The sequence below is a fragment of the Poecilia latipinna genome, unplaced genomic scaffold (assembly GCF_001443285.1).
Source record: "Poecilia latipinna isolate Pla-1442-1.1 unplaced genomic scaffold, P_latipinna-1.0 Scaffold234, whole genome shotgun sequence".
Lineage (NCBI taxonomy): Eukaryota > Metazoa > Chordata > Actinopteri > Cyprinodontiformes > Poeciliidae > Poecilia > Poecilia latipinna.
This window is the reverse complement of record NW_015112850.1, coordinates 23760-46480: the sequence shown is the minus strand read 5'-3', so window position 1 is coordinate 46480 and position 22721 is coordinate 23760. Positions and strand designations below refer to the sequence as shown.

General features: G+C 40.7%; 1 protein-coding gene across 7 annotated transcripts in view; it reads left to right on the top strand.

The window, feature by feature from the left end:
- Positions 1 to 22721, top strand: part of arvcfb (ARVCF delta catenin family member b) — a 216559-nt gene that overhangs the window by 177533 nt on the left and 16305 nt on the right. For 6 of the 7 annotated variants that reach the window (XM_015032221.1, XM_015032220.1, XM_015032226.1 and 3 more), the window contains 3 exons: positions 5347 to 5505; positions 6777 to 6797; positions 16099 to 16739. In XM_015032221.1, coding sequence (XP_014887707.1) covers positions 5347 to 5505; positions 6777 to 6797; positions 16099 to 16739 — 821 coding nt within the window. The remainder of the gene's footprint in view (positions 1 to 5346; positions 5506 to 6776; positions 6798 to 16098; positions 16740 to 22721) is intronic. The other variant, XM_015032224.1, reaches the window with a different exon arrangement.

The window sequence follows — 22721 nt, the reverse complement described above, 5'->3', positions numbered from 1 at the left end:
GGGGTTTTTATCCCGCCCTGGCTGATGCTTTTATAGATTAAAAATCCTAATCCTCTGTAGATGCTTTGCAAACTTTAGATTTAGCGAAAGAATCAAGCTGAGATTGATTCTTTCGCTAAATCCTCGCTAAATTTCGCTAAAGAAAAAAATCCTACTGATGCAGACGAGGTTTTTAGCTGATTTAGATTCTCTTTAGTTGAGTTTAGGTCTGTAACCAAAAAGACTGAATACTGGAGAAAAAGTTCTATAAAATATGATATACGTCTAAGCGTATGTATCCTTCTACAATCAGGTCATTACTGCGTTTCTGTTTTTACTTTTTGCCCATCAAATTGACTTTTATATGGAATGTGTTTGAAAATATTTATAATCCCACTTTTTATGTCATACCCCATATGAGTGTGGCCTTTCTAAAGAGATAGATCCTGTGTTTGATGGGCAGGAAAGAGGTGCCATTCCTCAGTAGCCAGTGGAGAATGTTTAAGTCACAGTGTAGCTGATATAAAAAATGGCTCATCTTGCCTTAAATTTTCTTTTTGGTTATACAAACCATTTTTCCAACATTTGCATGTGCTTAAGCCTTTCCCCCTTCCTTTATCGCATTCCCCCCTCCATGATCTTTATGCCATTTTATCACTCCTCTATCCAAAATCAGTCACTGTGCTCCACCTCTCCTGCCCTTGACTGCTTTCTTGAGTCTCCTTGACTCACAATCAGTCCCGTTGTCCCCTGTGACTGGCAAAAAGCCGAGCTAGCCCATGGCCAGACACCTGTTAATCATTTATTTAAGGGCTGTAATGTCACGTTCAACTTCAGTCTCCCACCTAATGCCCACTGAGTTGAGGAGGAGGGAACCGAGGAAGTGAACAACCCTCCAAGGATCCCGTCACCTCTTCCCATCCAGTGCTTTTACATGGTTTAAATAAATGTAGAATGCTGCTGCTTTAATGTTGTGCTCCTGCTTGAATTGCGCCTCCTCTGGGTTTGCACAATGAGCCTACAAAGACCCTCAATGTCACAGGGATGTAGCTAATTAATGGGGAGCCCAGTAATTGAATATGGAGAGTTTACCCAGAGTATCCTTAACCAAAGCAACATAAATCCTTCAATTACCGTAGCGATGCATTCAGTTCACAGGATGAGGTGGTAGATGGTATGAATTTTACAAGATGGGTTTTAGCAATGTTTTGGGGAAAACTGACAACCAATTTTTAAGTTAAAATTTCACAAGTGTCAATCAATCTGGACAATTCAAGTCCTGGTTTTCATACTTGTCAAACTTTTGGGTGTCCAAATGCCAAACAGAACACCGAATGAAAGCCTTATCTTCCGTGTTTTCTAAAAGAGTTTTCATATATCAGATTTTGTTGGAAAGTATCAACCAAAGATGATCTGGATTCCATAAAAAAAAAACCAAAATAACAACAACAAAAAAAACTCTGAGCCATGATTGAAAACAATTAAACGGGTGTCAGTTTTAGGGTTTCTAGCGACTAGCAGTTAGCTGGTTGCAGTATTGTCACAATGTTTACAAGTGACAATGTCAACACTGTTTATTGATTTTTAGTAGACAAATGAATTTAAGTTAGTGGACGCTTTATTTTGTTAGACAGTGTTCTTGTTTTTTATTAGCTGACTTATCAACACAACTGGACTACTCAAAAACTACTTTCTTACTTAAAAATAAAGACTCTCTAACCTTAACCTATTTACATTAAAGTTCCTTGAAATATTATGACCAGCATTAGGTTATGTTCAGAGTAAATATTGGCTAATTACTAGTATTTATAGACTTGTGCTGCTCGTGGTGGCAGCATGTTGGAGTAGCCCAACTGCATTTTCTTAGTTTATGCTTTTATGAAAAATTATTCCATATGGTTTTGAATGCTGTGCAGCCGGACATATTTTTGCTCTTACAGATGTTATAATGTGCAACCGTAACAACAAAGTGTTGTTTTCACAACTAGAAGCAGCTGATTAACATATAAAAAGTTCAAATTTTACCCAAATCCTAGAGTGTTTTAAAAAGGAAACATTATGGATCTCTTCAAATGGCCAATAATCATATTCCTGACTCCTGAGAAGTGACAAAAGCAAAAGAGGTGGATTATCAGTGCTTGCAAACAATCACCCAGTACATTCAGCTTCTCTGTTGAGTTGACATGACGTTTGACTCTGACCATTGAAGTGCTGTAATTCTTTTCTGTATTACGGTAGAAGCACATTTTCAAGGAGAGATTGTTGCTGCCTGGATGCCAGTGAATCCCAGTAGGTCCAGATAATCAGAATATATTCCTGACCTTTTGGTGCCTAAAGCGAGCTTTATCCAGTTAACTCGTGTTTCTTTCACTGCACTCTCTATTTTGCAATTTGTGACTCCTCAAATAAGGCTGTTTTTGTTTCCAGCATGCGGTCAGGAGGGTAATTCACATTTAGAATGGAGCATTACAGGCATGCTGATTGCAGGGAACTAATCAGCTCTGACCTTTTCTCTCTCTGTAGGTCTCTCCCTATAGAACGAGGCTGTTTAGCCTCAGGTCAGGTGTTTAAAAAAAAAAACAACTTTTCGTCAGCTGGCTATTGACTGTTTAAATAAACGTGTCTCTTTCAGTAGAGCAGATAGCCTAGTTTGTCATTAGTTCCATTATTGGTTCTAATGACTAAAAAAACTCTCATTGGAACCTTTTTTTCCACATCTAATGGCTAAACTGACTTCTAATTGACTCTGAGTTACTGGATAAAGTGGAGCAGGTGCACAGTGTCCATTTTCATGCCCTTTATGAGGTGATATTTATCCCTAAATGTCAGCTCTGGTCTTTTTCCCATCTGGGGCAAAGAAGCAAGAGGGCCAAGGGATTAGGCAGAGAGATCCTCAGCCTAAAACGAGCAAACGTTTGACTGACCAGGAAAGACTGGAGATCAATGAGGACTTTTTGGGGGCTTTGAAGTTGGAAAAAAAAGCTGCCCAATCAATGAAGAGCTGTTCACTTATTAGTGTCTTCAAAGATGTGAAGAAAACAGGCATTCTCTCTCGACAAGCTGTCACCTGAAGAGTTTCGACAAAACGCAGGGGAGGAACAATTGTGAAACTTTCTCCTTGATCTCACCTCGTCCGTCACATCAGGTTTTTGTAGCTGATTGAAAAAGACTCATTGGATTAGATTTGTGTCTTAATTGCTTCAGAGGACTTGTAAAATGAGGAAAATTTCAGATGAGATTTCTGGTTGTTAACTGAGTTGTAGTTCATTTGTCTGTAAAGTTTGGTATGTTTGGAAAGGTGTGTGTGTGTGTGTGTGTGTGTGTGTGTGCAATCGAAAAAGCGAACTCTGGTCCGCCTAAACGCCAAGGTCTCAGTTCAGTTGAACTGTGGCAGAGTTTGGTTTCATATGTGGATGCAAGCGGACCGGAAACCGCCCCAAAAGAAGGAAACGGTGACACCAGAATGCAAGGCGCTTTCTATCAAAATAAAACCAAAACAAACATGAGAGTCTAGCACTATTGGGAGAATTGGCTTGTGGTCTTTTACCAAAGACCAAAAGAGAAATCCTACAACTGTTAAAATCTGACGCCACTCCATTTTTATTTACATTTTGTGAAGAAGGAAGTTTTGCTCAGTGTCGTCTTCTGATGTTTTGTGTCACTTCTTTCACTGGTTCTTGGTGCCAAGCCACCACAGGCAAGGAGGGGAACATGTTTCTCAAAGGGTTTGGTTCGTTTGGCAGTGAGTGCAGTGTGAAAGCGAACGGCAGCAGCTGGAAATGTAACAAATGTTGCAACTTTAGTCCCCAATCGAACAGAGTCTCCAGGACCGTCAGGTGTGAAAGCACCCTGAAATTAGTGAGTTGGGCACATTACATCAATGTGACAGGCATCTTTAAAAAGCAATTCCTTTAAGTCAGCTTTTAGCAGAACGGTCGACAAGTTCACAAACTCCCTGTTTCCTCTCTTACCAGGTCATCAGAAAAAGTTCCCACTCACTCCCCTACTCTGCCTCTCTCCACCTTCAGCCTCTCCGCCTTCCCCGTTACTCGTGATTTCCTCTTGCTCTCTTGGCTCCGTGCTGTTTTGGTTATCTGTGATTGCCTCAAATGCCTTCCTTCCCCTCTCCATCATGAAAGCTGTAATTTTGTCCCACTCTTGTGCACCAGCAGTCCACGCCAGGGCGTTGCACATCCAAACACTGGCTTCCTATTGTTTCTTTTTTTTTTTTTTTATATCAGCTGGAAATGCAGCAGGAAGCATATCTATCTCGAGGCTTTTTTTTTTTATCAGGTCAGGTGGAAAATGTAGAACTCAATACTCACTTTCATCCGTCGCCTGTAGACAGTTTTTTCAAATCCATGACCTCCCAGTAAAATGTGGATCAAAAATAGTCCTTCCAACTTTCACAGAGTTTCAGTGATTGGTGGGTTGGGAGGTGTTTGCTACTCGCTGTGTCTGCGTTACAGAGAATGCTGTTTCCCTTGTCCTTTTTTTTGCGCTTGGATTCTAGATGAACACTTGCACATGTTTGTTAGGTCAACAGATGTATGTAACTTGAGTCTTGTGCGGAATTAGAAATCCAGGTGCTCAGTTTGATTGCAGAAAACTTTGACTAAAGCCATTTTGGTTATTTTGTTGAATTCATCCAACTAGAGGTGGAACATTTTGTGGACTTTTAGTGGTTTTGAGAAAATCTGTAAGGGTTTCTCAAACCGTCTGAGAGTTTGCTTGAAATTTCCTGGAAATTTCTTTTGGGAAAATTCTCGAGCTGTAGAGTTCAATTTCAGCTAAAGTCCCAATTTCCTTACAATCAATAGAACATATTATTACACCTGAACTCAGTACCAATGTATATCTGAAATGTTGTCTTGCTGGGAGTTGATATTGTCCATAAGAATGCAGGGATGCAAATCATCTAGTATCAGCTAAAAATGTAAAGTCGTTGCTTTAGTTGCTTTTCATTTTATGCAAAAGTTATTTTTTCTATTTCTTCGTCACGATCACGTGTCATTTATCTCACAGTTTCAGTGTAATCAAACCTTTTTATTTCTTTCATATTAATTTCCACATTCTTCCACACTTCCTATCTACCTAAAGCAAACGTGTTGCATTTCCAATCACGAGAGGCGTTATGTTTAATTCGCTTCACTTTCAGCCGACTTAAGCACGACGCGCCTCTCCTCTGCTGCATCTTAATGCGGTTTGTTGCTATGGCAGCACAGATGCAGGTTTATCTTGCTGTATGTCTAGCAGATGATTACCTAGAAGTTGTTTTCCCGCCATGCTGTGCAACAGCGATTAGGAAAATCTGCTTGTTGAGCCCTGATTGCTTTGATTCATCCCTCCCTCCTCCTCTTTGTCCAGGAGCAGAGCCCCAGTAACGCCACATCCCTGGCTATGATGCAGGAGCCGCAGGAGGTGGTGGAGGAGACGGTCACCATAGAGGAGGACCCCGGCACCCCCACGTCTCACGTTTCGGTGGTCACCTCCGACGACGGAACCACGCGGCGCACAGAGACCAAGGTAATGCGGTAACTCTGTTTCACCTTGACAGAAATTAGATATAGATGAGGCGATTGAATAGTGTTTTGTGTATATTATATATATATAATATACTTTCAACCTGAAACTGCACAAAATCTTACCAAATATTTTTGGTCTAGTTTCTAGTTGTAAATATCTTAGTAAGTTAAAGTTATAAGATAAAACTATCTTAGAAGTAACTTTTCAGCCAGACATTGGAGCTCGTCAATAATTCCTTAATACTGATGAAAAACTACTTGTTCCTCATGTAGATTATTTCACTAATAACAAGCTGGCCTGTTGCAATAAGCAATAAATCAATTAAATTAAAGTTGAGTTCAATAATTTCCATCTGCATAATTTATTGTTTTTCCTCTTTTCTCTTTCTACTAAAACCTGGATGATAAAAGTCTTGAGCCTGGTGATTTGGTCTCAGTTAGCTCTTATTTTGGAGGACAGTTTTGTTTACGTAGACTTCATCATTCATTTTATTTGTTTATTTATTTTGGATATTTAAAATGCCTCCCAGAGCCAGTGTTAAATATTCCTAAGCATCTAAAGTTTATTGACCTTTGAGAATGTGTTCTGGCATTATGATGTCATTACCATATGTTGCTTGAAAATGATGTCAGAGCAACAATATTATTGTTTATCGCAATAACGTCTGCGACAATTTATTGTCCAGAAACATTTGTTATCGTGATAGTCTTAAAAACAACACATTTTCCCCATGTTATAAGAAATAATTTGCTAATGGAATAATAACTTTTTTCTTTTGTCAATATTAAGGAATTATTTAATTAAAACGATCCTGTATCTTGGTGAAAAGTTGCTTGTTTTATCTTATTTCAAGTGTTCTAGGATATTTGCACTAGAAAGTCGACCAAAATTGCTTGGTAAGATTTTGTAGTTTTGCAGTGTGGCACGAAAAGAAGTGCAGCTGCCTCCCTCCCTTCTCCGCTTAGTGTGACGCCTAATAGCATTTGCGGCCGTCGATGTCGCCTATGGATCCAGATGAATTCAGAGTGTCAAAATGAATGCCATCCAGCAGCATACTCTGCTCGCAATCCCAGATTTCCATTATTAGGGATTCTAAATCCCGTAATCCTGCTCCCGAAAGCGGGGCCCTCCCCCCGTGCTCGCAGCTTTATTTCTGTTTATTTCTCCTTCTTATCATCAGTCAGTTTTTGGATCATTCTCCCAGTTGTGTGCTTCTCAGAAACCCCCTTTGTTGACTTTCCCTCTACTGTGTTTTGTTGTTCTCCTGAAAGGACATGTCAACCAATGTGAAGGTGAGTGTGGCTTTACGTATTGCTGCGGCTTCCGTCACCATGCCACCGATGTTTGCCCCATACACTGTACGGCAGCCGTGCACAGCACAGTCTGTGGCTTTTCAAGCTAACACAATTGACCATGTTTTAAATCGCAGCTTGCCGCTTCCACCTCTCGAGATAATCTATCCCCAGTAATACTGTCTTCTCCATGTTTTGCTCTGCTTAGCCTAAAACGCCTTTAGGGCGGCAATGCAGCATAATTTATTAATAACGATTGTAACGTTAAATCCAGACAATTAATTGAAATTCAATTAGATATATATGTGTTTTAGCGTTCCAATGATGTATTGGAGAATGCCTAAAATGCACAAGCGTTGAAAACAAGTTCAAGTTGTCATCCATAATCTGTAACCACATGCTGACTAATGTGTTAACAGGCTGCACACCACTTCTACAAGTGTTAACAAATTATACCCTCATTAACTGAATGTGTTCCTGTTTTAAATGTGTTGTGAAATGTAGCACACGAGCTTCTTCATGCATCGGAAAGGTTCATCCTCATAATATTTGTCTGTTTCCAGGTGTATTGACTTCAGATAAAATGTCTTTTTTTTTCTTTTGGAAAAGTCACACTTTATGGGGCTTAAACTTCTGCAATAGTCACTGCAGACACAGAATGGAGAATTTCTGTCAAGTTTTGTTTTAGAAAAATAAAATCAGCTGAGGATTCTGTGCCTGTCATTTTGTGGAATCTCAGACTGAAGAGAAATTCTTTCAGTTTCGAGTAGAAAGTTATTCTCCTGTCGTTTTGGTGAACTGGTTCAGAGTTTATCAGGGAAAGAAAAGTTATGGTTATCCTCTACTCATTCTGAAGGGGCGGGGTGCTCCCTGTCCTTTTCATTGGTTTTAAGTGACATCAGACTTCTCCATGATATTTTACGTGCATCAAATACTGCCACTATAAAACTGTCCTTTAAATGACTGTCTAAGGAATCAACAGTCCTGATTGCATAATAAGAAGGAAGACATCATTTTAGGAGCTGTAGACTGATGCTTGTCCCTGTTAGCCTGGTCACTGTTAATGACAACAACAAGCTGTTAGCATTGTGCATCAAAAATCCTGCGTAAAGGAATCTTGAGGTAAGAAAGTCCTTGTTCTGCTGTCTTTAACACACTGCCTGTCTTCCCTTAGTGTTCAGAGTGTTTCCTACTGAGTGACTTGTTAATGTCAAACATTTTACTTTTAATCATAATTTTCTGAAGTTGTACCCATACATCAGGCTCATAAGAAAAGAACGTCGATGATTTTTGTTTCACAGGAATGTGATGGGAGGTTTCAGCAGGATTCTTGGAGAAACTGAAGACTTGACTTTTACAGATTGATTGAAAGAGTCTATAAACATACTTAGAGGGTTTTTTCCACAAATAATCTCTGTTAGACAATTTTTGTGAAAAAGCATTCAGAAAATCTCCCTATTTGTGTTTCCACTAACTAAAAAAGGGACTAATAGATCCGAACAGTGTTTAAAGAATAACTGTTTGGTGTTTTATTGTCCCGTCTTGGTTTGATTATTTCAGATTTTAAACTTTAGCAGTATGCAACGTTTTAGTTTAGTTTAGGGATAGGAAGCTCTGAAACAGATGCTATGCTTAGCATCAGTATGCTAACTGTTAGCTGCAGATGTTGTTCTCACAGTTCTTACAAATCATTCATATTTTCTGACCCTCTGCCATTATTTTATTTCTACAGTGTACTCAAAATACTGCAGTACAAACAACTTAAAAGTGCTGATGGCTTCTTTATATATATATTTTTAATTATTTGCCAGGGCAATGTTTATTAATCTTAATTAGAACTACTTCCTTTCTTGTTTCAGAATATGAGTTTGAAACCTAGATTCAGGGTGTGAAGCTTTTCATTATCCACTTTTTTATACAACAAAAGAGATATCCTTTTTTATTCAAGCTGCTTGTTTGCCAAGAGGGGAGAGTTCTGCTGTTTTAAGTCCACACACCCTGGAAAAGAAGAAATGTCTCATTTTGAAGTGAATTTACCGTATTTACACAACTTGCTACCTTTGAGGATTCTCACTCAAGGATCTCGCACAAGGTTGGTCGAAAAGGAAACTCACATTTGGTATTTGTCTCTTCTCTACGGCATAAAAGCTGTGCTAAACCCTGGCAGTCGGCTGTATTCACAGAACATTCCTGGCAGTGACTCGTTACCAAATAACAAAAAATACATTTTAAGTTGTCGAGACCGCTCAAAGACTCTGTGCCAGATGCCCTCTTTAGATGAGTCTGGACTTTTTCCACATTTTCAGACATACCTCCATAGATTAGAAATTTGCTGTGCAGCGTTTTGGATGCAGATGGCAACATCGCTGCAGTAAGTCATTCCCCGTAGACCATCAGATGAGTGGAGAGCACAGTGTGGAGCTTCTAGTCCAGGGACTGTGAAGCTGTAATTAAAAAGCCAGCTCTAATCCCTCATAAGGGAGGACCCGTTGCCCTCCAGCCTGTTTACTGCGAGGGGATTGGCCACATTTACACTCTTTCTCACACTCACATGTTTTATGCACTGGATGGAGGGTGAAGTGGGGGGGGGAGGGGATAACTTGTTAGGAATAATGCACACCAGTGCGTGCAGCAAAACATCATACTAATCAAAGGCTTTGCTGAAAACCAAGGGGAAGGAAGGACACAACTTTAAAGGCTCTGGCAACCTACTGAATGGAGTAGTTGTGTGTTTTCTTGAAATTACTTTGCAGAGTAAAGCAGATTAATGTCGAGGGTGAACTTCGAATGCATCCCAACTCTTAATGTGCCATCCGCTCTCATCGTCTCTTCCGCGTGTTTTGTTTTTTAACCTCTTTTCTCTTCCACCTCTCCAATCATTTGTCAGCAGCTCACAGATGTATTTCTGTGCATGTCTGTTTCCTTGGAACTGAACGTCTAACCATGCTGTGTAATTCCAACACGATGTTCCTTGATGGTTATCCCACGTCTAACTGCTGGAAGATGAAACGCAGAAGCTTCTCTCGTCGTCTTGATCTGCCAGCAGAAAAGTTGCTTCTGTGGTAACCATGTGTTTTTGCGATAAACTATCAGCAAAAATCTTTAAGCAGAATAATGTGAAGTGAACTGAAAAGCAGACGCTGCTGTAAATAGATTACGGGGTGCGTTCAGCAGTCAATTCAGAGTAAGTCGTAGCTGACAAGTACAGATGTTGCAATTTTTTTTAACAAATGGCGTACAAAACAAAAAACAAGATATTGTTTGTCTGCCATCAAGCAAACTCCCCCACAAAGATCGCAAAGATCGTTTAAAAAGTTTGAAGTCAGTGTGAGAAGCCTCTGACGTTCAGAGCTACATCCAGGAAGTAGACACTGGACAGAAGGTAGAGACCTCCAAAGGCCTTTTCAGTTCCTCTCACTATCCTCTGCAGGACCATAAACTATATGGTGGCAGAGATTCATCGGCAGAGTTTGAACCAACACCACCAAAAATTCTCAGTCAAGATACTTGATGATATTTTCTCCAGGTTTGCGGTCCATGTACAATATTTAACCGGTTCTCTCCAGATTTGTAAATGTAAACTATACAAAGGGAAACCACTGCATTCATGGGTCTTAGCAACCACAAGCAGCAAAGATAGCTGAAATCCACAAATACTTGAGTTCCCCCTCTAGAAATGCTTATAATAGTTCACACACCAAATACAGTATACCTTAATATGGATTAAAATGAACAGTGGAAACTGTCTTGGCTACTGCTGCTGAAGCTTGCGACCTTTGGTCTTTCTTATTCCTGCATTTGGGGGATCCAGGGTGTCATCGCCAAGGTAAACCAATAACACTCCTGGATTGGTTGCTTTGCAAACACCAGCCAATAGTGTGTCAAGCATCATTGTGCCTAGGTATTTTAACTTCCCAGGCTGCATTTTCTTTAAAATATCTTATCTATGCTGTACGAAAAAAATCAACAAATAGGATTTTTCACAAATAATTATGGCGTTCCGATCCGTAGGAAAAAAAAAAAAACAAATAGGTGAATCCACAAAGACTGAACTGCGAATAGGTGGGGGTTCGTTGTACAACTTTACCAATTAATGTACAGTGGGTTGGCTTTTAAGTCAGGGTACGGTTAATGTTATAGTTCGGTTTAGATGTTAGTGCTTGATGACGGAAAATTTCTGGAACTATGGAATTTTTTGACTAAAAATACCTGAGAATGTAACCTGATATTTTCTCCCTACAGTCCCCTCCTGACTGCCATATATCATCTTGAGTACCATGATGAGATGCAATACGTCAACACACTCTGACCCACAGCTTTGAAGGATGTTGGGAGGATTCTGGCATGGAGTGATGCTGGTGGCAATTTCCGTTTTATGACAACACTTGTTTTTTTCTTTTTTTTTTATCAAAGGAGGCCATCATAAATCTGGACTTGGAGGAACTCACACTTATCCACCCTCTCTGCTACATGGGTGGTGATGCTGAGAGTCGCTGCTTCGGATCTTGACCTCTGGGAGTTAATAATCATCCCTTCCCTCTTGTCCAATCTCTCAACGCTGGTTGATTCATTTCCGCTGCACTGATGTACCATTCCCGTTAAACCAATCCCACTACTGTGGTATCATCTGCAAATTTAATGATCAAGTTTTCCTCATGCGGGGATGCACAGTCTAAAATTGTTAAAGCAGATTAACTACAGATTCTCCCTACGTTCTCAGCTCATTCAGCTTACGGTCAATTGACCCGCGATGTGTAGTAGAGTCTATGGGCGCATGTAAACAGTCAATTATATCCACTTTCATCCTGCTGCCCCAGTGTGAAATACTTTCCCTTGGCCAGCGTCCAGACACTCTTTCCTGCTGGCAGAGAGTCTCTATGAAGCAGACATTTTCGACTTGGACCAATAAAAGCTGCATTCCTTCTCCTCTCCTCTGGATATGAGCTAATGAGAGTTGCGGTATACCACCTAAACAAATAAAATCATTTTACTGCCCCCGAACGGGCTTGCTAGCCGACACTTGAGCAGGTAAAGTGGGGGCGAGTTAAAACGTTCAGCCCAAAATAGTAAATGATCATAATCGGCTTTTAAAGTCAGAACTGTTTATTCTTTCAACAAAGCAACGAGCGGTTTCTGTTCGAGTCTTCGTAAGAAGCTCTCTAGCCTGCGTGAAAATCAGTGGCAGGCTTCATCACAGCTTGCATAGCAACATGATTTACTGCCTCCTCCTGTCTCGGCTACCCAGCCACCATGCACATGGATTCTCCCGTTAAAAAACGGTAATAAAACATCTTACATTGCTTTAAATGGATGTTCTCTGTCTTTACGCCATTTTTAACAGCCTGGCAAACTAGTAAGGACCGTGTCTAACTGCCTGCGATTGTTTCAAACTTTTTTCCCTACTGATGTGAATTTTTTATAGATTTTTTGTATTCTAAACCATATAATGTCAGTAGAGTTGCTACATTTGTGGATAATCCCTCCCACTACCAATTCAGCAATTCCCTTTGAGGTGTTTACCCCACTCCAGCAGAACTCAGTCATTCCTCTGAAACCCAGGTCCCTCGTCTCCCCTTTGCGTGATGGTTTAACATCTTGTGAACTTGGGCGTACATCAAAGGGTGTTTGAAAATGGGTGATGGATCCGCTCGCAGCCCTTGCAGATTGCCTAAAAAGCTGTAATAGTACATGCCAGCTGGGCATGTCGAGGCAGGGAAGCTGTAGCATCAAACCCTCCACTCTGCCTCTAACAGCCATAATAAAATAGAATAAACGATGACTTCTTCTTAGGTTAATGTAAACATAAACAGACTGCATTTATTGCTTTGGTGAATGGACAGTCGCCATTAAAAAGATTGATCTCCTTTAGTTTGAGTTTTTCTGTATTGGATCACAATGACATGATCTGGTCTTAGAAACATTTAGGTCTAATCAAAGTGTGTACAAATTCACAACAATCTGAGATAAAGTGAAAATAGAGACGCTGTATGTAGTTTGAAAAAAGACACCTTTGCAACAACCTCAATTAAATGAATGTATTTATATTAATTAATTTGGAGTTTTGGGAGTTTGTTGCTCTGGAAAATGCAGGACATGTAGGAGTGGACATTATTGGTCATATCGCTCATCATTTATCGCAATACATTCTTATTGTGATGAAAATCTTAATTTATCGTTGTCAAGATAAATTCCAGTTAATGTTTTAAAAAAACTTTTACTGTCCATAATATTGGGATTAATTTTACTATTTTCTTCAGTTCAATGAGAGTATCAATTAGACCTGTCTCAAAAACAAATTTTGCTGGATGATAAATTGGTCCTGAAGTTATTGTGATAAACGATATTATTTTGAGACAATTTTCATAACAATGCGAGAGCAGTTTTTCAAAAATCAATAAACTTTAAATTCTAATGAATATTTAACACTGTGGCTGGAAGACTTTTTAAATATCCAAAATAAATAAACAAGACATCAAAAACAACAAATAAAATTAATTATGAAGTCTCTGTAAACAAAATTGTGCTTCATAAAAAAAAATAGAGGGCTAGTGAAAAGTGAAGCACCAGCCTGAAGACTTTTTTCATCCAGTTTTTGGTAGAAAGAGATAAAAGAAAAACAATAAATCATACAAATGGAAATTATTTAACTCGTTTTAATTTATCCTGCAATTAGTTGATGTATTGCTTATTGCGACAGGCCTGCTATCAATAAATCTATACATTTTAAAATGTGATTAAATGCAGTGAATGTCCAGCTTAGTCATACACATCACTTCTTACGAATGGGAATGTTTTTCAAGAGCAATATTTGTGGGGCTGTGATTTTTGTGTCATAAAGTCAGAGCTATGAACTTAACTAAAAAGAAATAATGAATAGTTATTGTCACTTTTATTGTTCCTACAATTGCACCATAAAGTGTTGCAATAAAACTTTAAGTCCATATCGCCCATCACAATTGGTGCAGCCATGTGTTTAAATGGTGTCAATAAGTAAAGCAATCTGCAATAATCTTTGAGAACTAGTTATTTCTCCACATCAATCTCAAGTGAGAGATATTTTCTCTTTTTCATTATTGAGGCATTTAACAAATAGTTCATTTTGGTGATTCTAATTTGCCTGTATGTTTATGGTGTACGTTTTTATTCAGTGTGTAAAAATCACTTGTTTCAGCTGTACTTACTGTTAGAGTTCAGGAAGGATGCCTTAAAAGCCAAAGTTAGTTGGTGAATTGCAGAGCTAGCATTGTGATTTTTGTCCCGTTCTAAAGCTGACTTGAATCCAGCAAATGTGCTCTAAACTTTACCTGTGCAAAGCCAAGGCGGACTGGCGTCGAAAACAAACTACTCTGTAATTACTTGGAACATGGAAATGAACCTTGATGTTCCTGAAATGGGCTTTGTTATGTAGCTCAGTCAGGGTGTAATCAAGAAACGAGGCCAGTGTAAATTTCTATTTGTTTCAGCAAAGTTAATGAGGATACCATGTTAAATAGCCAATCTGTGGTTTGCGGTTCTGCTCCTGGCACCCCGCCCCCTGTGTAGCACGGGTTTATTTTTCCTGGTAATGTCTGATATCTTGCATCTCTCTGTCCCTGCTGCTGATTAAAGATGAAATTATATCTTTGATTTGATAGTATAGAAAGCACTTTACAAATTACCTTGGCTGTTGATCAACATTAAACCTCTTGATTAGCGGGATGGGAAGGGACCTTTTTTTTATTTTTGCTATTTTTGTTTGCTTTTTCCGAGCCAATCAGCTCAGGTCCGCTCCTATCAAGTGGAAATTAACCTCTCTCCAACACCTTTTCCGGGGTAACATGAACTCCACCAATCGTGCACATTCGCAGACGATAATATATTTTCATCAGCCTCATTAATTTTGAAGATGAATTTATAACCCCGGCCAAAATAGGCAATTATCGGCCACAGGAGAACTCACTGGGCGCCTAAATTGTTTTCTGTATGAACGGAGAGCCCGGAGACAGAGCTGTGCTTGCTGTCTGTCGTTGCTATTCACACAGCCTACAGCAGAGGATATAAAGATATTAAGCTAAAAGAAGGGAGTGGGCCTCAGAAATGGATGCATTCTGGTTTGGTAGTCTCATCCCCCCAACCCCGTCCAGCCACAGGATGGGATGCTAACGTTTTCCCTAGAGTGCTAACAGGATGTAGGGTCTGGTGGAGCAGCATTTGCACATTCACATGTCTGTTGCATCAAACTCTAAGAGACTCAGTCTGCTCTCATTCTGTGTGTGCGCAATATTCTGGATCTGAATGTTTCATCTGAATTGTTGTGTTTAGCTGTATATTGTATGTATGGAAGAAATAAAAACAGCATAGTGTTTTTTTTTTCCTAACCATTATGCTACCATGTGTCTTTAAATATTTATAGTAGGAGCAGAGATGATTTCACACTACTTGTGTGTCACAGAAGAAAACTGGATTTTACTAGTAATTCAAAACAAAACTGAATTGATTTAGTTTTAAACTGAGATAAATGCAGCATGCATTGCTGGCATTTCTGGAGCTTTTTCAGTGTGTACTTAGAATGTTGCCCATTACCTTTAGTTAGAGATTTCAAAATACATGTTGATATTTTCTTATTCAGCATATTTCATAACATACAGATGTTGAAAGCTCAAAACAACAAAACAAAAACAAAAAAAGCAGCTGTATTCTGTTCTGTCTTCTTGTTAGCAGTGAAATCTTTCTTGGCCAAAATAAACCACAGACATGGCATAACACCTTTAAGTTTCCCATTAAGTTCCTCACATCTCTTTCCTATTGTCGTCACCTCACTGATCCTGAAGATCGCTAACTTTGAGTCTAATTTCATTAGTTACAGCATCCACACTGAAGATTGTTGTTGATCTCGTAAGCTGTTAGTACACTGGGATGTGCTCACATCAGAACAAGCTGAAAGTCGACCAATGCTGGTCACCATCTGGTTACCCAGCGCAAATCTCTTAAAGTATTGGTAATTTGTATCACAGACATTGCTTTAAGAAAATTAATGTTTTCATAGTGAGAAGGAAAGTATCAAAACTTGCTGCACCTGGTGTTTTGTTGCTAATATGGTGACTTGTGTTTTTAAAGTAACATTGTTGTGGAGTACTCTGAGGATGACAATCCGAGTGAAAAGAAATATATAAAGATGTTTTCTCTACTTTACGTCCACCTGACTTAATTGGGTCTTGTTTGTTCAGATGTTGCCCAGAAAATGCCACAGTATTATTCGTTTGATGCAAAGAACTTTAAATCTGCGTCACTGTCTGACATATGCATCTTCCCCTCTCTCCAGGTGACTAAGATGGTGAAGACGGTGACCACCAGAACAGTTCGGCAGGTCCCCCTGGGCCCAGACGGCCTCCCTCTGCCTGAAGGCTCATCCCCTCTGAGCAGCTACACTGATTCCATCGACCGACGATACATGAAGAACGGAGGCGAACGCTTCATCACACCCCAAGCAACTTCTACCCTGACCCGCGCCTACAACAACTCCTACAACGACTCGTATGTGGAGACACCGGAGAGCCAGTACATCCGTCACTATGGCCTCCACGACGGCTACACAGATTTGACGGACAACTACGGTAGCCTGTCGCGTGGCGTCAACTTCCGGCCGCCGCGCTACCCCTACATGCCCAACAGCTACCGTCCAGAGAACAGCTACACTCTGCCAATTAGAAAGGACGACTACGGCCATGTGGCGCAGCCCCAGGTGCCCATGGGCAGCAGCACAGTGGATCTTAACCGCTCACAACCTGAGCGATTCCAGCCCGAACCTTACGGTTTGGAGGATGACCGTCGCAGCTTGGGGCCCGAAGAAGAGGAGCCGTACGAGCTGGAACCCGACTACTCCACTGCCAACCGCCGGACCCTGCCAGGGACGAACCGGGGCCGCACTCACAGGGAACCGCTCCGCGATGTGCACAGGGTCAGGTAAGAAGAAACTGTTAACCACTACACTGTGTACCAAAGTTTGTTTTTTGCAACAAAAAGCAAACTCTTGCTAAATGCTTGTCTCATTGCCTTGTTCTTGAATCAGAAAGATTGCTACAAAAAGCATGTTTCTTCTTCTTGAACAGTTTGCTAAGAAAAGAAGCTTGGTAAAAACAAATTACCTTGGATTGGACATTAAACACGCATTTGTGTCAGAGGTTAAGAGACAGGAATGACTTGAGGGACAAGACAGGAGGAGGATGGAAGGAGATAGGGGAGTGTGTCAGGATTTCAAGCAAACTTTCAGGACAGGAGTACAACTCCTCGCCTTATGGGACAGGAAAAGACCTGTCAGCCCCTAACAATAAACCCTAAAAACCAACTGTTGTCTGCTAATAGCTCTCAGTCAGTTTGTTGTCAACCGTAGGAGAGCTTGGGGGAAAACGTCCAGACTGAAGTAAATTGGACCATGGGATTGAAGCTGAGTCAGTGTGTTAAAGACGTTTTTTTGATCACTGATCTGTAGCAGATGGATATTTTCAAGCTCTCTGCACTTTTCCACTAATCTGAGAGTTAAATGTTTGGCGTCTCGCCAGTTCCAAGAGAAGAGGGCTGAAGAGCAAGAAAGAGAGCGAGGCTGGAGCGTACTTGTTTGTTTCAGTCGCCATGAAGGACGGAACGGTACGCAGGTTTCCGGCTTCTTTAATTGAGCGAATGCACTGGATTTAAAGGCTCTCACATTGATGCAAGAGAGCAGAAGCCTAATCAGAGCCTCTGTTATTACACACTTGTGACTGTCCTGTGTCAAATACCCACACACACACTCAATAAAATCCCATCTTCAGAAAACAAGTCACTCCTCCAAGAGACGTTTGCTGTGACAGGCAATTTGTAATGTGCCTTACATGTGTCACAACACATCTCTAACAGCCACATGGATAGGCACACAGTCGCTCATATGCATTCCCAAACACCAGCATGCATCTATCTCATTTAAACAACACAAAAAAAACATACATTTTCCAATCTTATCTTTGTATTTGCTTTATTTCCTTCCCTGAGTACAATTCCATTTTTTCCGGCCTAAGAGCAGCTACTATCAGTTCCCCCCACAGCACACAGCCTCTGAAGCTCTGAGGCTGTGATTAGTATTCTTCCAAGAAGGGACCAGCGTCTCCGAAGTGCTGTAATGAATCTTAGATTTAACGCGCTCTAATTACAGCTTATCATTTCATGCAAGCCTTCAATTATGCACAGACAAAAATGGTGATATTTAGTACCAAAGCGGCTTTCTGCGTCGGCGCCATGCGCTTGTTTTGTCGCCACAGCGGACTCCATTGTGCGTCGCCACGCCGATGGGAATGATGATTTGTTGCTGGGGTTTGCTTGGCTTTTAGACTTTAGGGTTAATTCTAACTTTGCTCTGTGGCGCATTCGGACCAGCGGCGCCCTCTAAACGCTGCCACAAGTAGATTCATGTGTTGGTTGCCGTCCTAATGAGGTAATGGCTACACCAGTCTGTTATTGTGACAACCCATTTAAAACGGAGCATGTCCCACTTTTGCCAGTGGTCTAGGAGTGTAGATTGGACTTTCTCATGTTGCTTCAGCCATTCTCAAGCTGGTTTGGGATTGTTCTGCAGAAATCAGAGTGTTGGTTGAAAGTGTCAAAGCAACATTGATAATTTTGCTGAAATACTTTGCATTGCAATGGGGAAAAAAGCTCCGTACTCAGTAAGCTGTCAGTGATGTTCTGGCTTGATCTGTGTGCCATTCAGCATGCCTGTAATGGAGCATTTATGATCCTCGCCTCATTTACTTTTATATTTAACATCTGCTGGTAATAGTAAAGCGGAATGTTTTTATGACCTTAACTCTTCTCTAAGGTAGAGACATGGTGGCATTAAGCGACATCTCTGTCAAACTAAAAATCGTGTATTTATCAAGCCCTTCTTTAGTCAGTATCTTGTAGAGACACTTTTTTTTCTGCTCTGTCTTTTTTGGTTCATTCTTCTATTGAAAGTTGAATCTCCCCCTGAATCTCAACACTTTTGCAGGTTTTCCTCCAGAACTACCTTTTATTTAGCTCCATCTATCGTTCTGTCAGCTCAGACGAGCTGAAGAAAAGCGACCCCACAGCATGATGTCATTTGGAAGATGCTTTGTTCCGGGTCATGTACAGCTTTAATTCTCAACACATGTAGTGTATCAACGAGGACAGCTTTGGGTTTGAAAAGTATGCCTTCTGTAACATCAGTACACAGCAACTTTATTTATACTGAGCCGTTGGAGGGCAGCGCCTCCAGTGGCTGCAGCCTGAGGCACCTGTCTGCCCATGACTTATGTTTGTTCTTTTGGACGGACTTTACTGAAATGTCAATTTACCCCCTGGTGGACCAATAAAGGTATTCTTATTAAATTACTCACAAGTGGACTCTACTTACCAATTAGATGACCTCTGAAGCAATGATATAAATAAATTTATTACCTCTTATTTGCTTTCATGGCATTAGTTATTTTTGGATATGAGAATAAAAAGGAGTAAATGAGGGGTGCACCGATCTTTGAAAAGTCTGACCTGCTGATTCCAGTTTTGACCGATACTGATGATTTTCAGACCTTTGGTGAGGTAAACTAGATTGGTGGACAAGATTGGATATACATGCTCTACTTTGTGTTGGTCGATAACCATAATAAACACAATAAATGCATGAAGATGGTGGTGAAAATCTGACAAAATAAAATTTTTGTTTGACTGTTTTATCGTATTCAGCCTGTAATAATAATGACATAAGCACTAAGTGGCGGGAGAGCATCTCTATATCCCTTTATGTCTGGACAAGCGGAGCATCCTCTACATTCCAACTCTGACACAGCCTTTATGACACAGAGTTTGTGTGTATGAGGACCTCTCTCTGAGTGTGGGTGTCTTCATGCCAGTGTGATTAATAGCCGCTTTGGTGCTGTGACAAACCACAGGGGCGTCTTAAAGCCGATTTCTAATGGCTCATCTCTCCTTGGGCAATCCACTCAGCTCCAACCTCCCCACCTGTATCCAGAAGTCACACAGACACACACACACACACACACACACACACACACACACTTGGATATGAACACATGCACCCATGACCATAGCTGCTCACCACTTAATTGAGAAGGGTGGGGGTGTTTTAATCTAATCCACTGATGTTTATATACCGAGTGGCCCATAAAAGAGATGTGACCCTGGCCAATTGATCCACCTCCTCTCTGCTCACATCCAGTGTCTTGAAAAAATATTTGTACTCCTAAGTCTCTTTCACATTTTGTGATGTTACAGCCACTTTATTGCATTTTATTGAGGTTCTGTGGGACAGGCCAACTCAAAGTAGTATATAACTGTGAGGAGAAAGGGAAGTTGGAAAAACGTGGCATGAATGTGCATTTGGACCCTGTTTTTCTTCCAAGCCTCCTGAAACCAAAAGTTTACATACATTGAATAAAAACACACATTCTTCTTCACTGTCTGAAGTTTAATCAGTCGGAATCACCAAAATTATTTTCTTCTGCTGATTCCCACTATAATGACAAAAATATGTCGGAGATTTATTTATTAATGTCTTCAAAACATTAATGAACTTGGCAGCATTGCCTAAAAATCTCTGTCTTGAGTCAAATGTTTTGGGTTTCCTTCCACAAGCTTCTCACAGTAGTTTGTTAGCATTCTTGTCCATTCCTCCCCACAGAAAGGAGGAAGATTTGCCCACATATTCTCAATAGGACTGATATCGGGGCTTTATGATGACCACACCAAAACATCGACTATGTTGTCCTTAAGCCACTTTGTAACTACTTTGGCTGCAAGTCCGTTTAGAAGACCTAAGCTTTAACTTCTTGGATGATGTTTTTAGATGTTTCTTCAATATGTCAACATCTTTGCCAGCCCTTGTGCTTCACAGTTGGTGTTCGAAGGGTTACCAGCATCCCACTTTTTCCTCCAAATGTTACGATGGTCAATATGGCCAAACAATTCCACTTTAGTTTTGTCAGACAACAGGACACGTCTCTAAAAATGAAAGTCTTTGTCCCTGTCTGCATTTTCAAACCACAATCTGGCTTTTTTTTTTTTTTTTTTTTTTTAAAAAATGGTTTCCCCCCCACTAAGTGGTCTTTCAGCCCATATTGGCACAGGACACGCTTTATGGTGGCTAGTGACAGTGTCTTACCAACCTCAGGCAGCATCTTCACAAGGTCTTTGGCTTTTGTTCACGGGTCCATCTGCACAGTTTGAACCAAAGTTCACTCAACTCTTGGTCAGAGTTGGACATTCCCATCCTGTCTACACTGGCACCCCAGCTTTCAAACCCGGGTTTAACCTCCCTCCTGAGTCCCAGACCCTTTTTCAAGGTGTTCTTTATATTACCAGTTCAAATCCCATTCTATATGTTTGAGGTTTCTCACAAGCCTTTCCTCTAAATTATAAATGAAACACTGAGACTTCACTTTGATGTTGAGAAAAATCTCATCTAAAAACCAAGATGGTTTTTTTTCTTCTTCTTCCTCATGTTTTCTCTTGCAAACTCATCCCCACAATATCATTCACAGCTCAGAATGACCAATTTATTCCCCAAGGAGTATCGGTGAAAAGCTCATAAATGTAGTAGAGAGGGGTGTGAGTGAGTGTGTGTGTATGTTTGTGTGTGTGTGTGTGTGTGTGTGTGTATATACACATGAGGTGCACACATCTTCAGAGTGTGTAATTCTTTTCAGTTTACCTCCTTTGATGGATCTGCAGAAGAGCAGGGTCACGTACGGCTCGAGCCGGGAGACGATGAAAGTCGCCGAGAAAACATGAAGAACCATGAAAGAGAGAACAGCGAGGATGTGCAACTGTCTCTTTCTTCCAGACTCAAAATGAATGCGGCCACGCAGGCCCCCTAAATAATAGTTTGGATGCTCCCAAACAGGACGGATGTTAAGCAGCTCGATTAACACGAGGAGGTTGATCTGCCATAATCAGGCAGAGTGTGTTGGCTGCAGAGGGGCCCTTTCACATCCCCTGAATACAGCCATCCGGGTTCGCACAATGCCGCCAATATAAATGCAAATCCTGACATTCCCGTCACTCAGCCTGCTTTACCAAAAGCCCCGCCGCATCGGCCCCGGATCTAAATGAGCCGCGATCCGCACAACTGTACATATTATCTGTGTGCCGATGTGTCTGCGTGACAAAGCCCGTATAAAAAAGAAAAAAAAAAAAACCACAGTGTGGGGCATAATGAGAGAGAAAGCCGGAGAGAAATAGAGATACAAAAGTGACAGCAGTGGCGGTTTATGTATGCAGGTCTGCTTCACGGCGATGACTCTGAGATTGTGAACTGTGCTCTTCCTGTGGCGGGTTATCCCTGCCTCTCTTTGCCTTGTCAGGCCCAATATTCTCCTGCACAAAAAAAAAAAAATCTGGGTGATGGTTTGGGTGACGAGTGCGTGTGTACGTCTTAGTGTACGCATGGGTGCATTTAGTAACCACCAGCGCCTGTACGCACACATGCAATTTTCTGGTGTTTTTTGCATGCAGTCTATCATGTCACTCAGTGTTTTTGCCAAACCTCAGAGCGCCGTTCTCTCTCCAAATTATGTTCTGTAATCAGAATCTTGATTTGCCCCTCCTTCTACGCTGCGGGCGCAAGCTTGTTCAACAAGAACAAAACAAAAGAAAAAAAAAAACCTTCCCAAAGTTAGCATTCGGAATGCCAGCTCTACTTAAATTAAAGCTATCTTTGTTTTCTTCAGAGTTTGTAGTTATTCATAGAAGTGGAAGTGGATGAAGCATTTGCACAAACGTTGTTTTCCACAACCCCCAAAGCTATTCTGTCTCTGTAACTTTTGGATCCAACTCCAGTGCCTTGCAAAATGTTTGATATTTCTGGAACTCATTCACATCTCGACATGTTCACAACCCTACCAACCAAAATATGTTTAAGATATTTTACAAACTAGA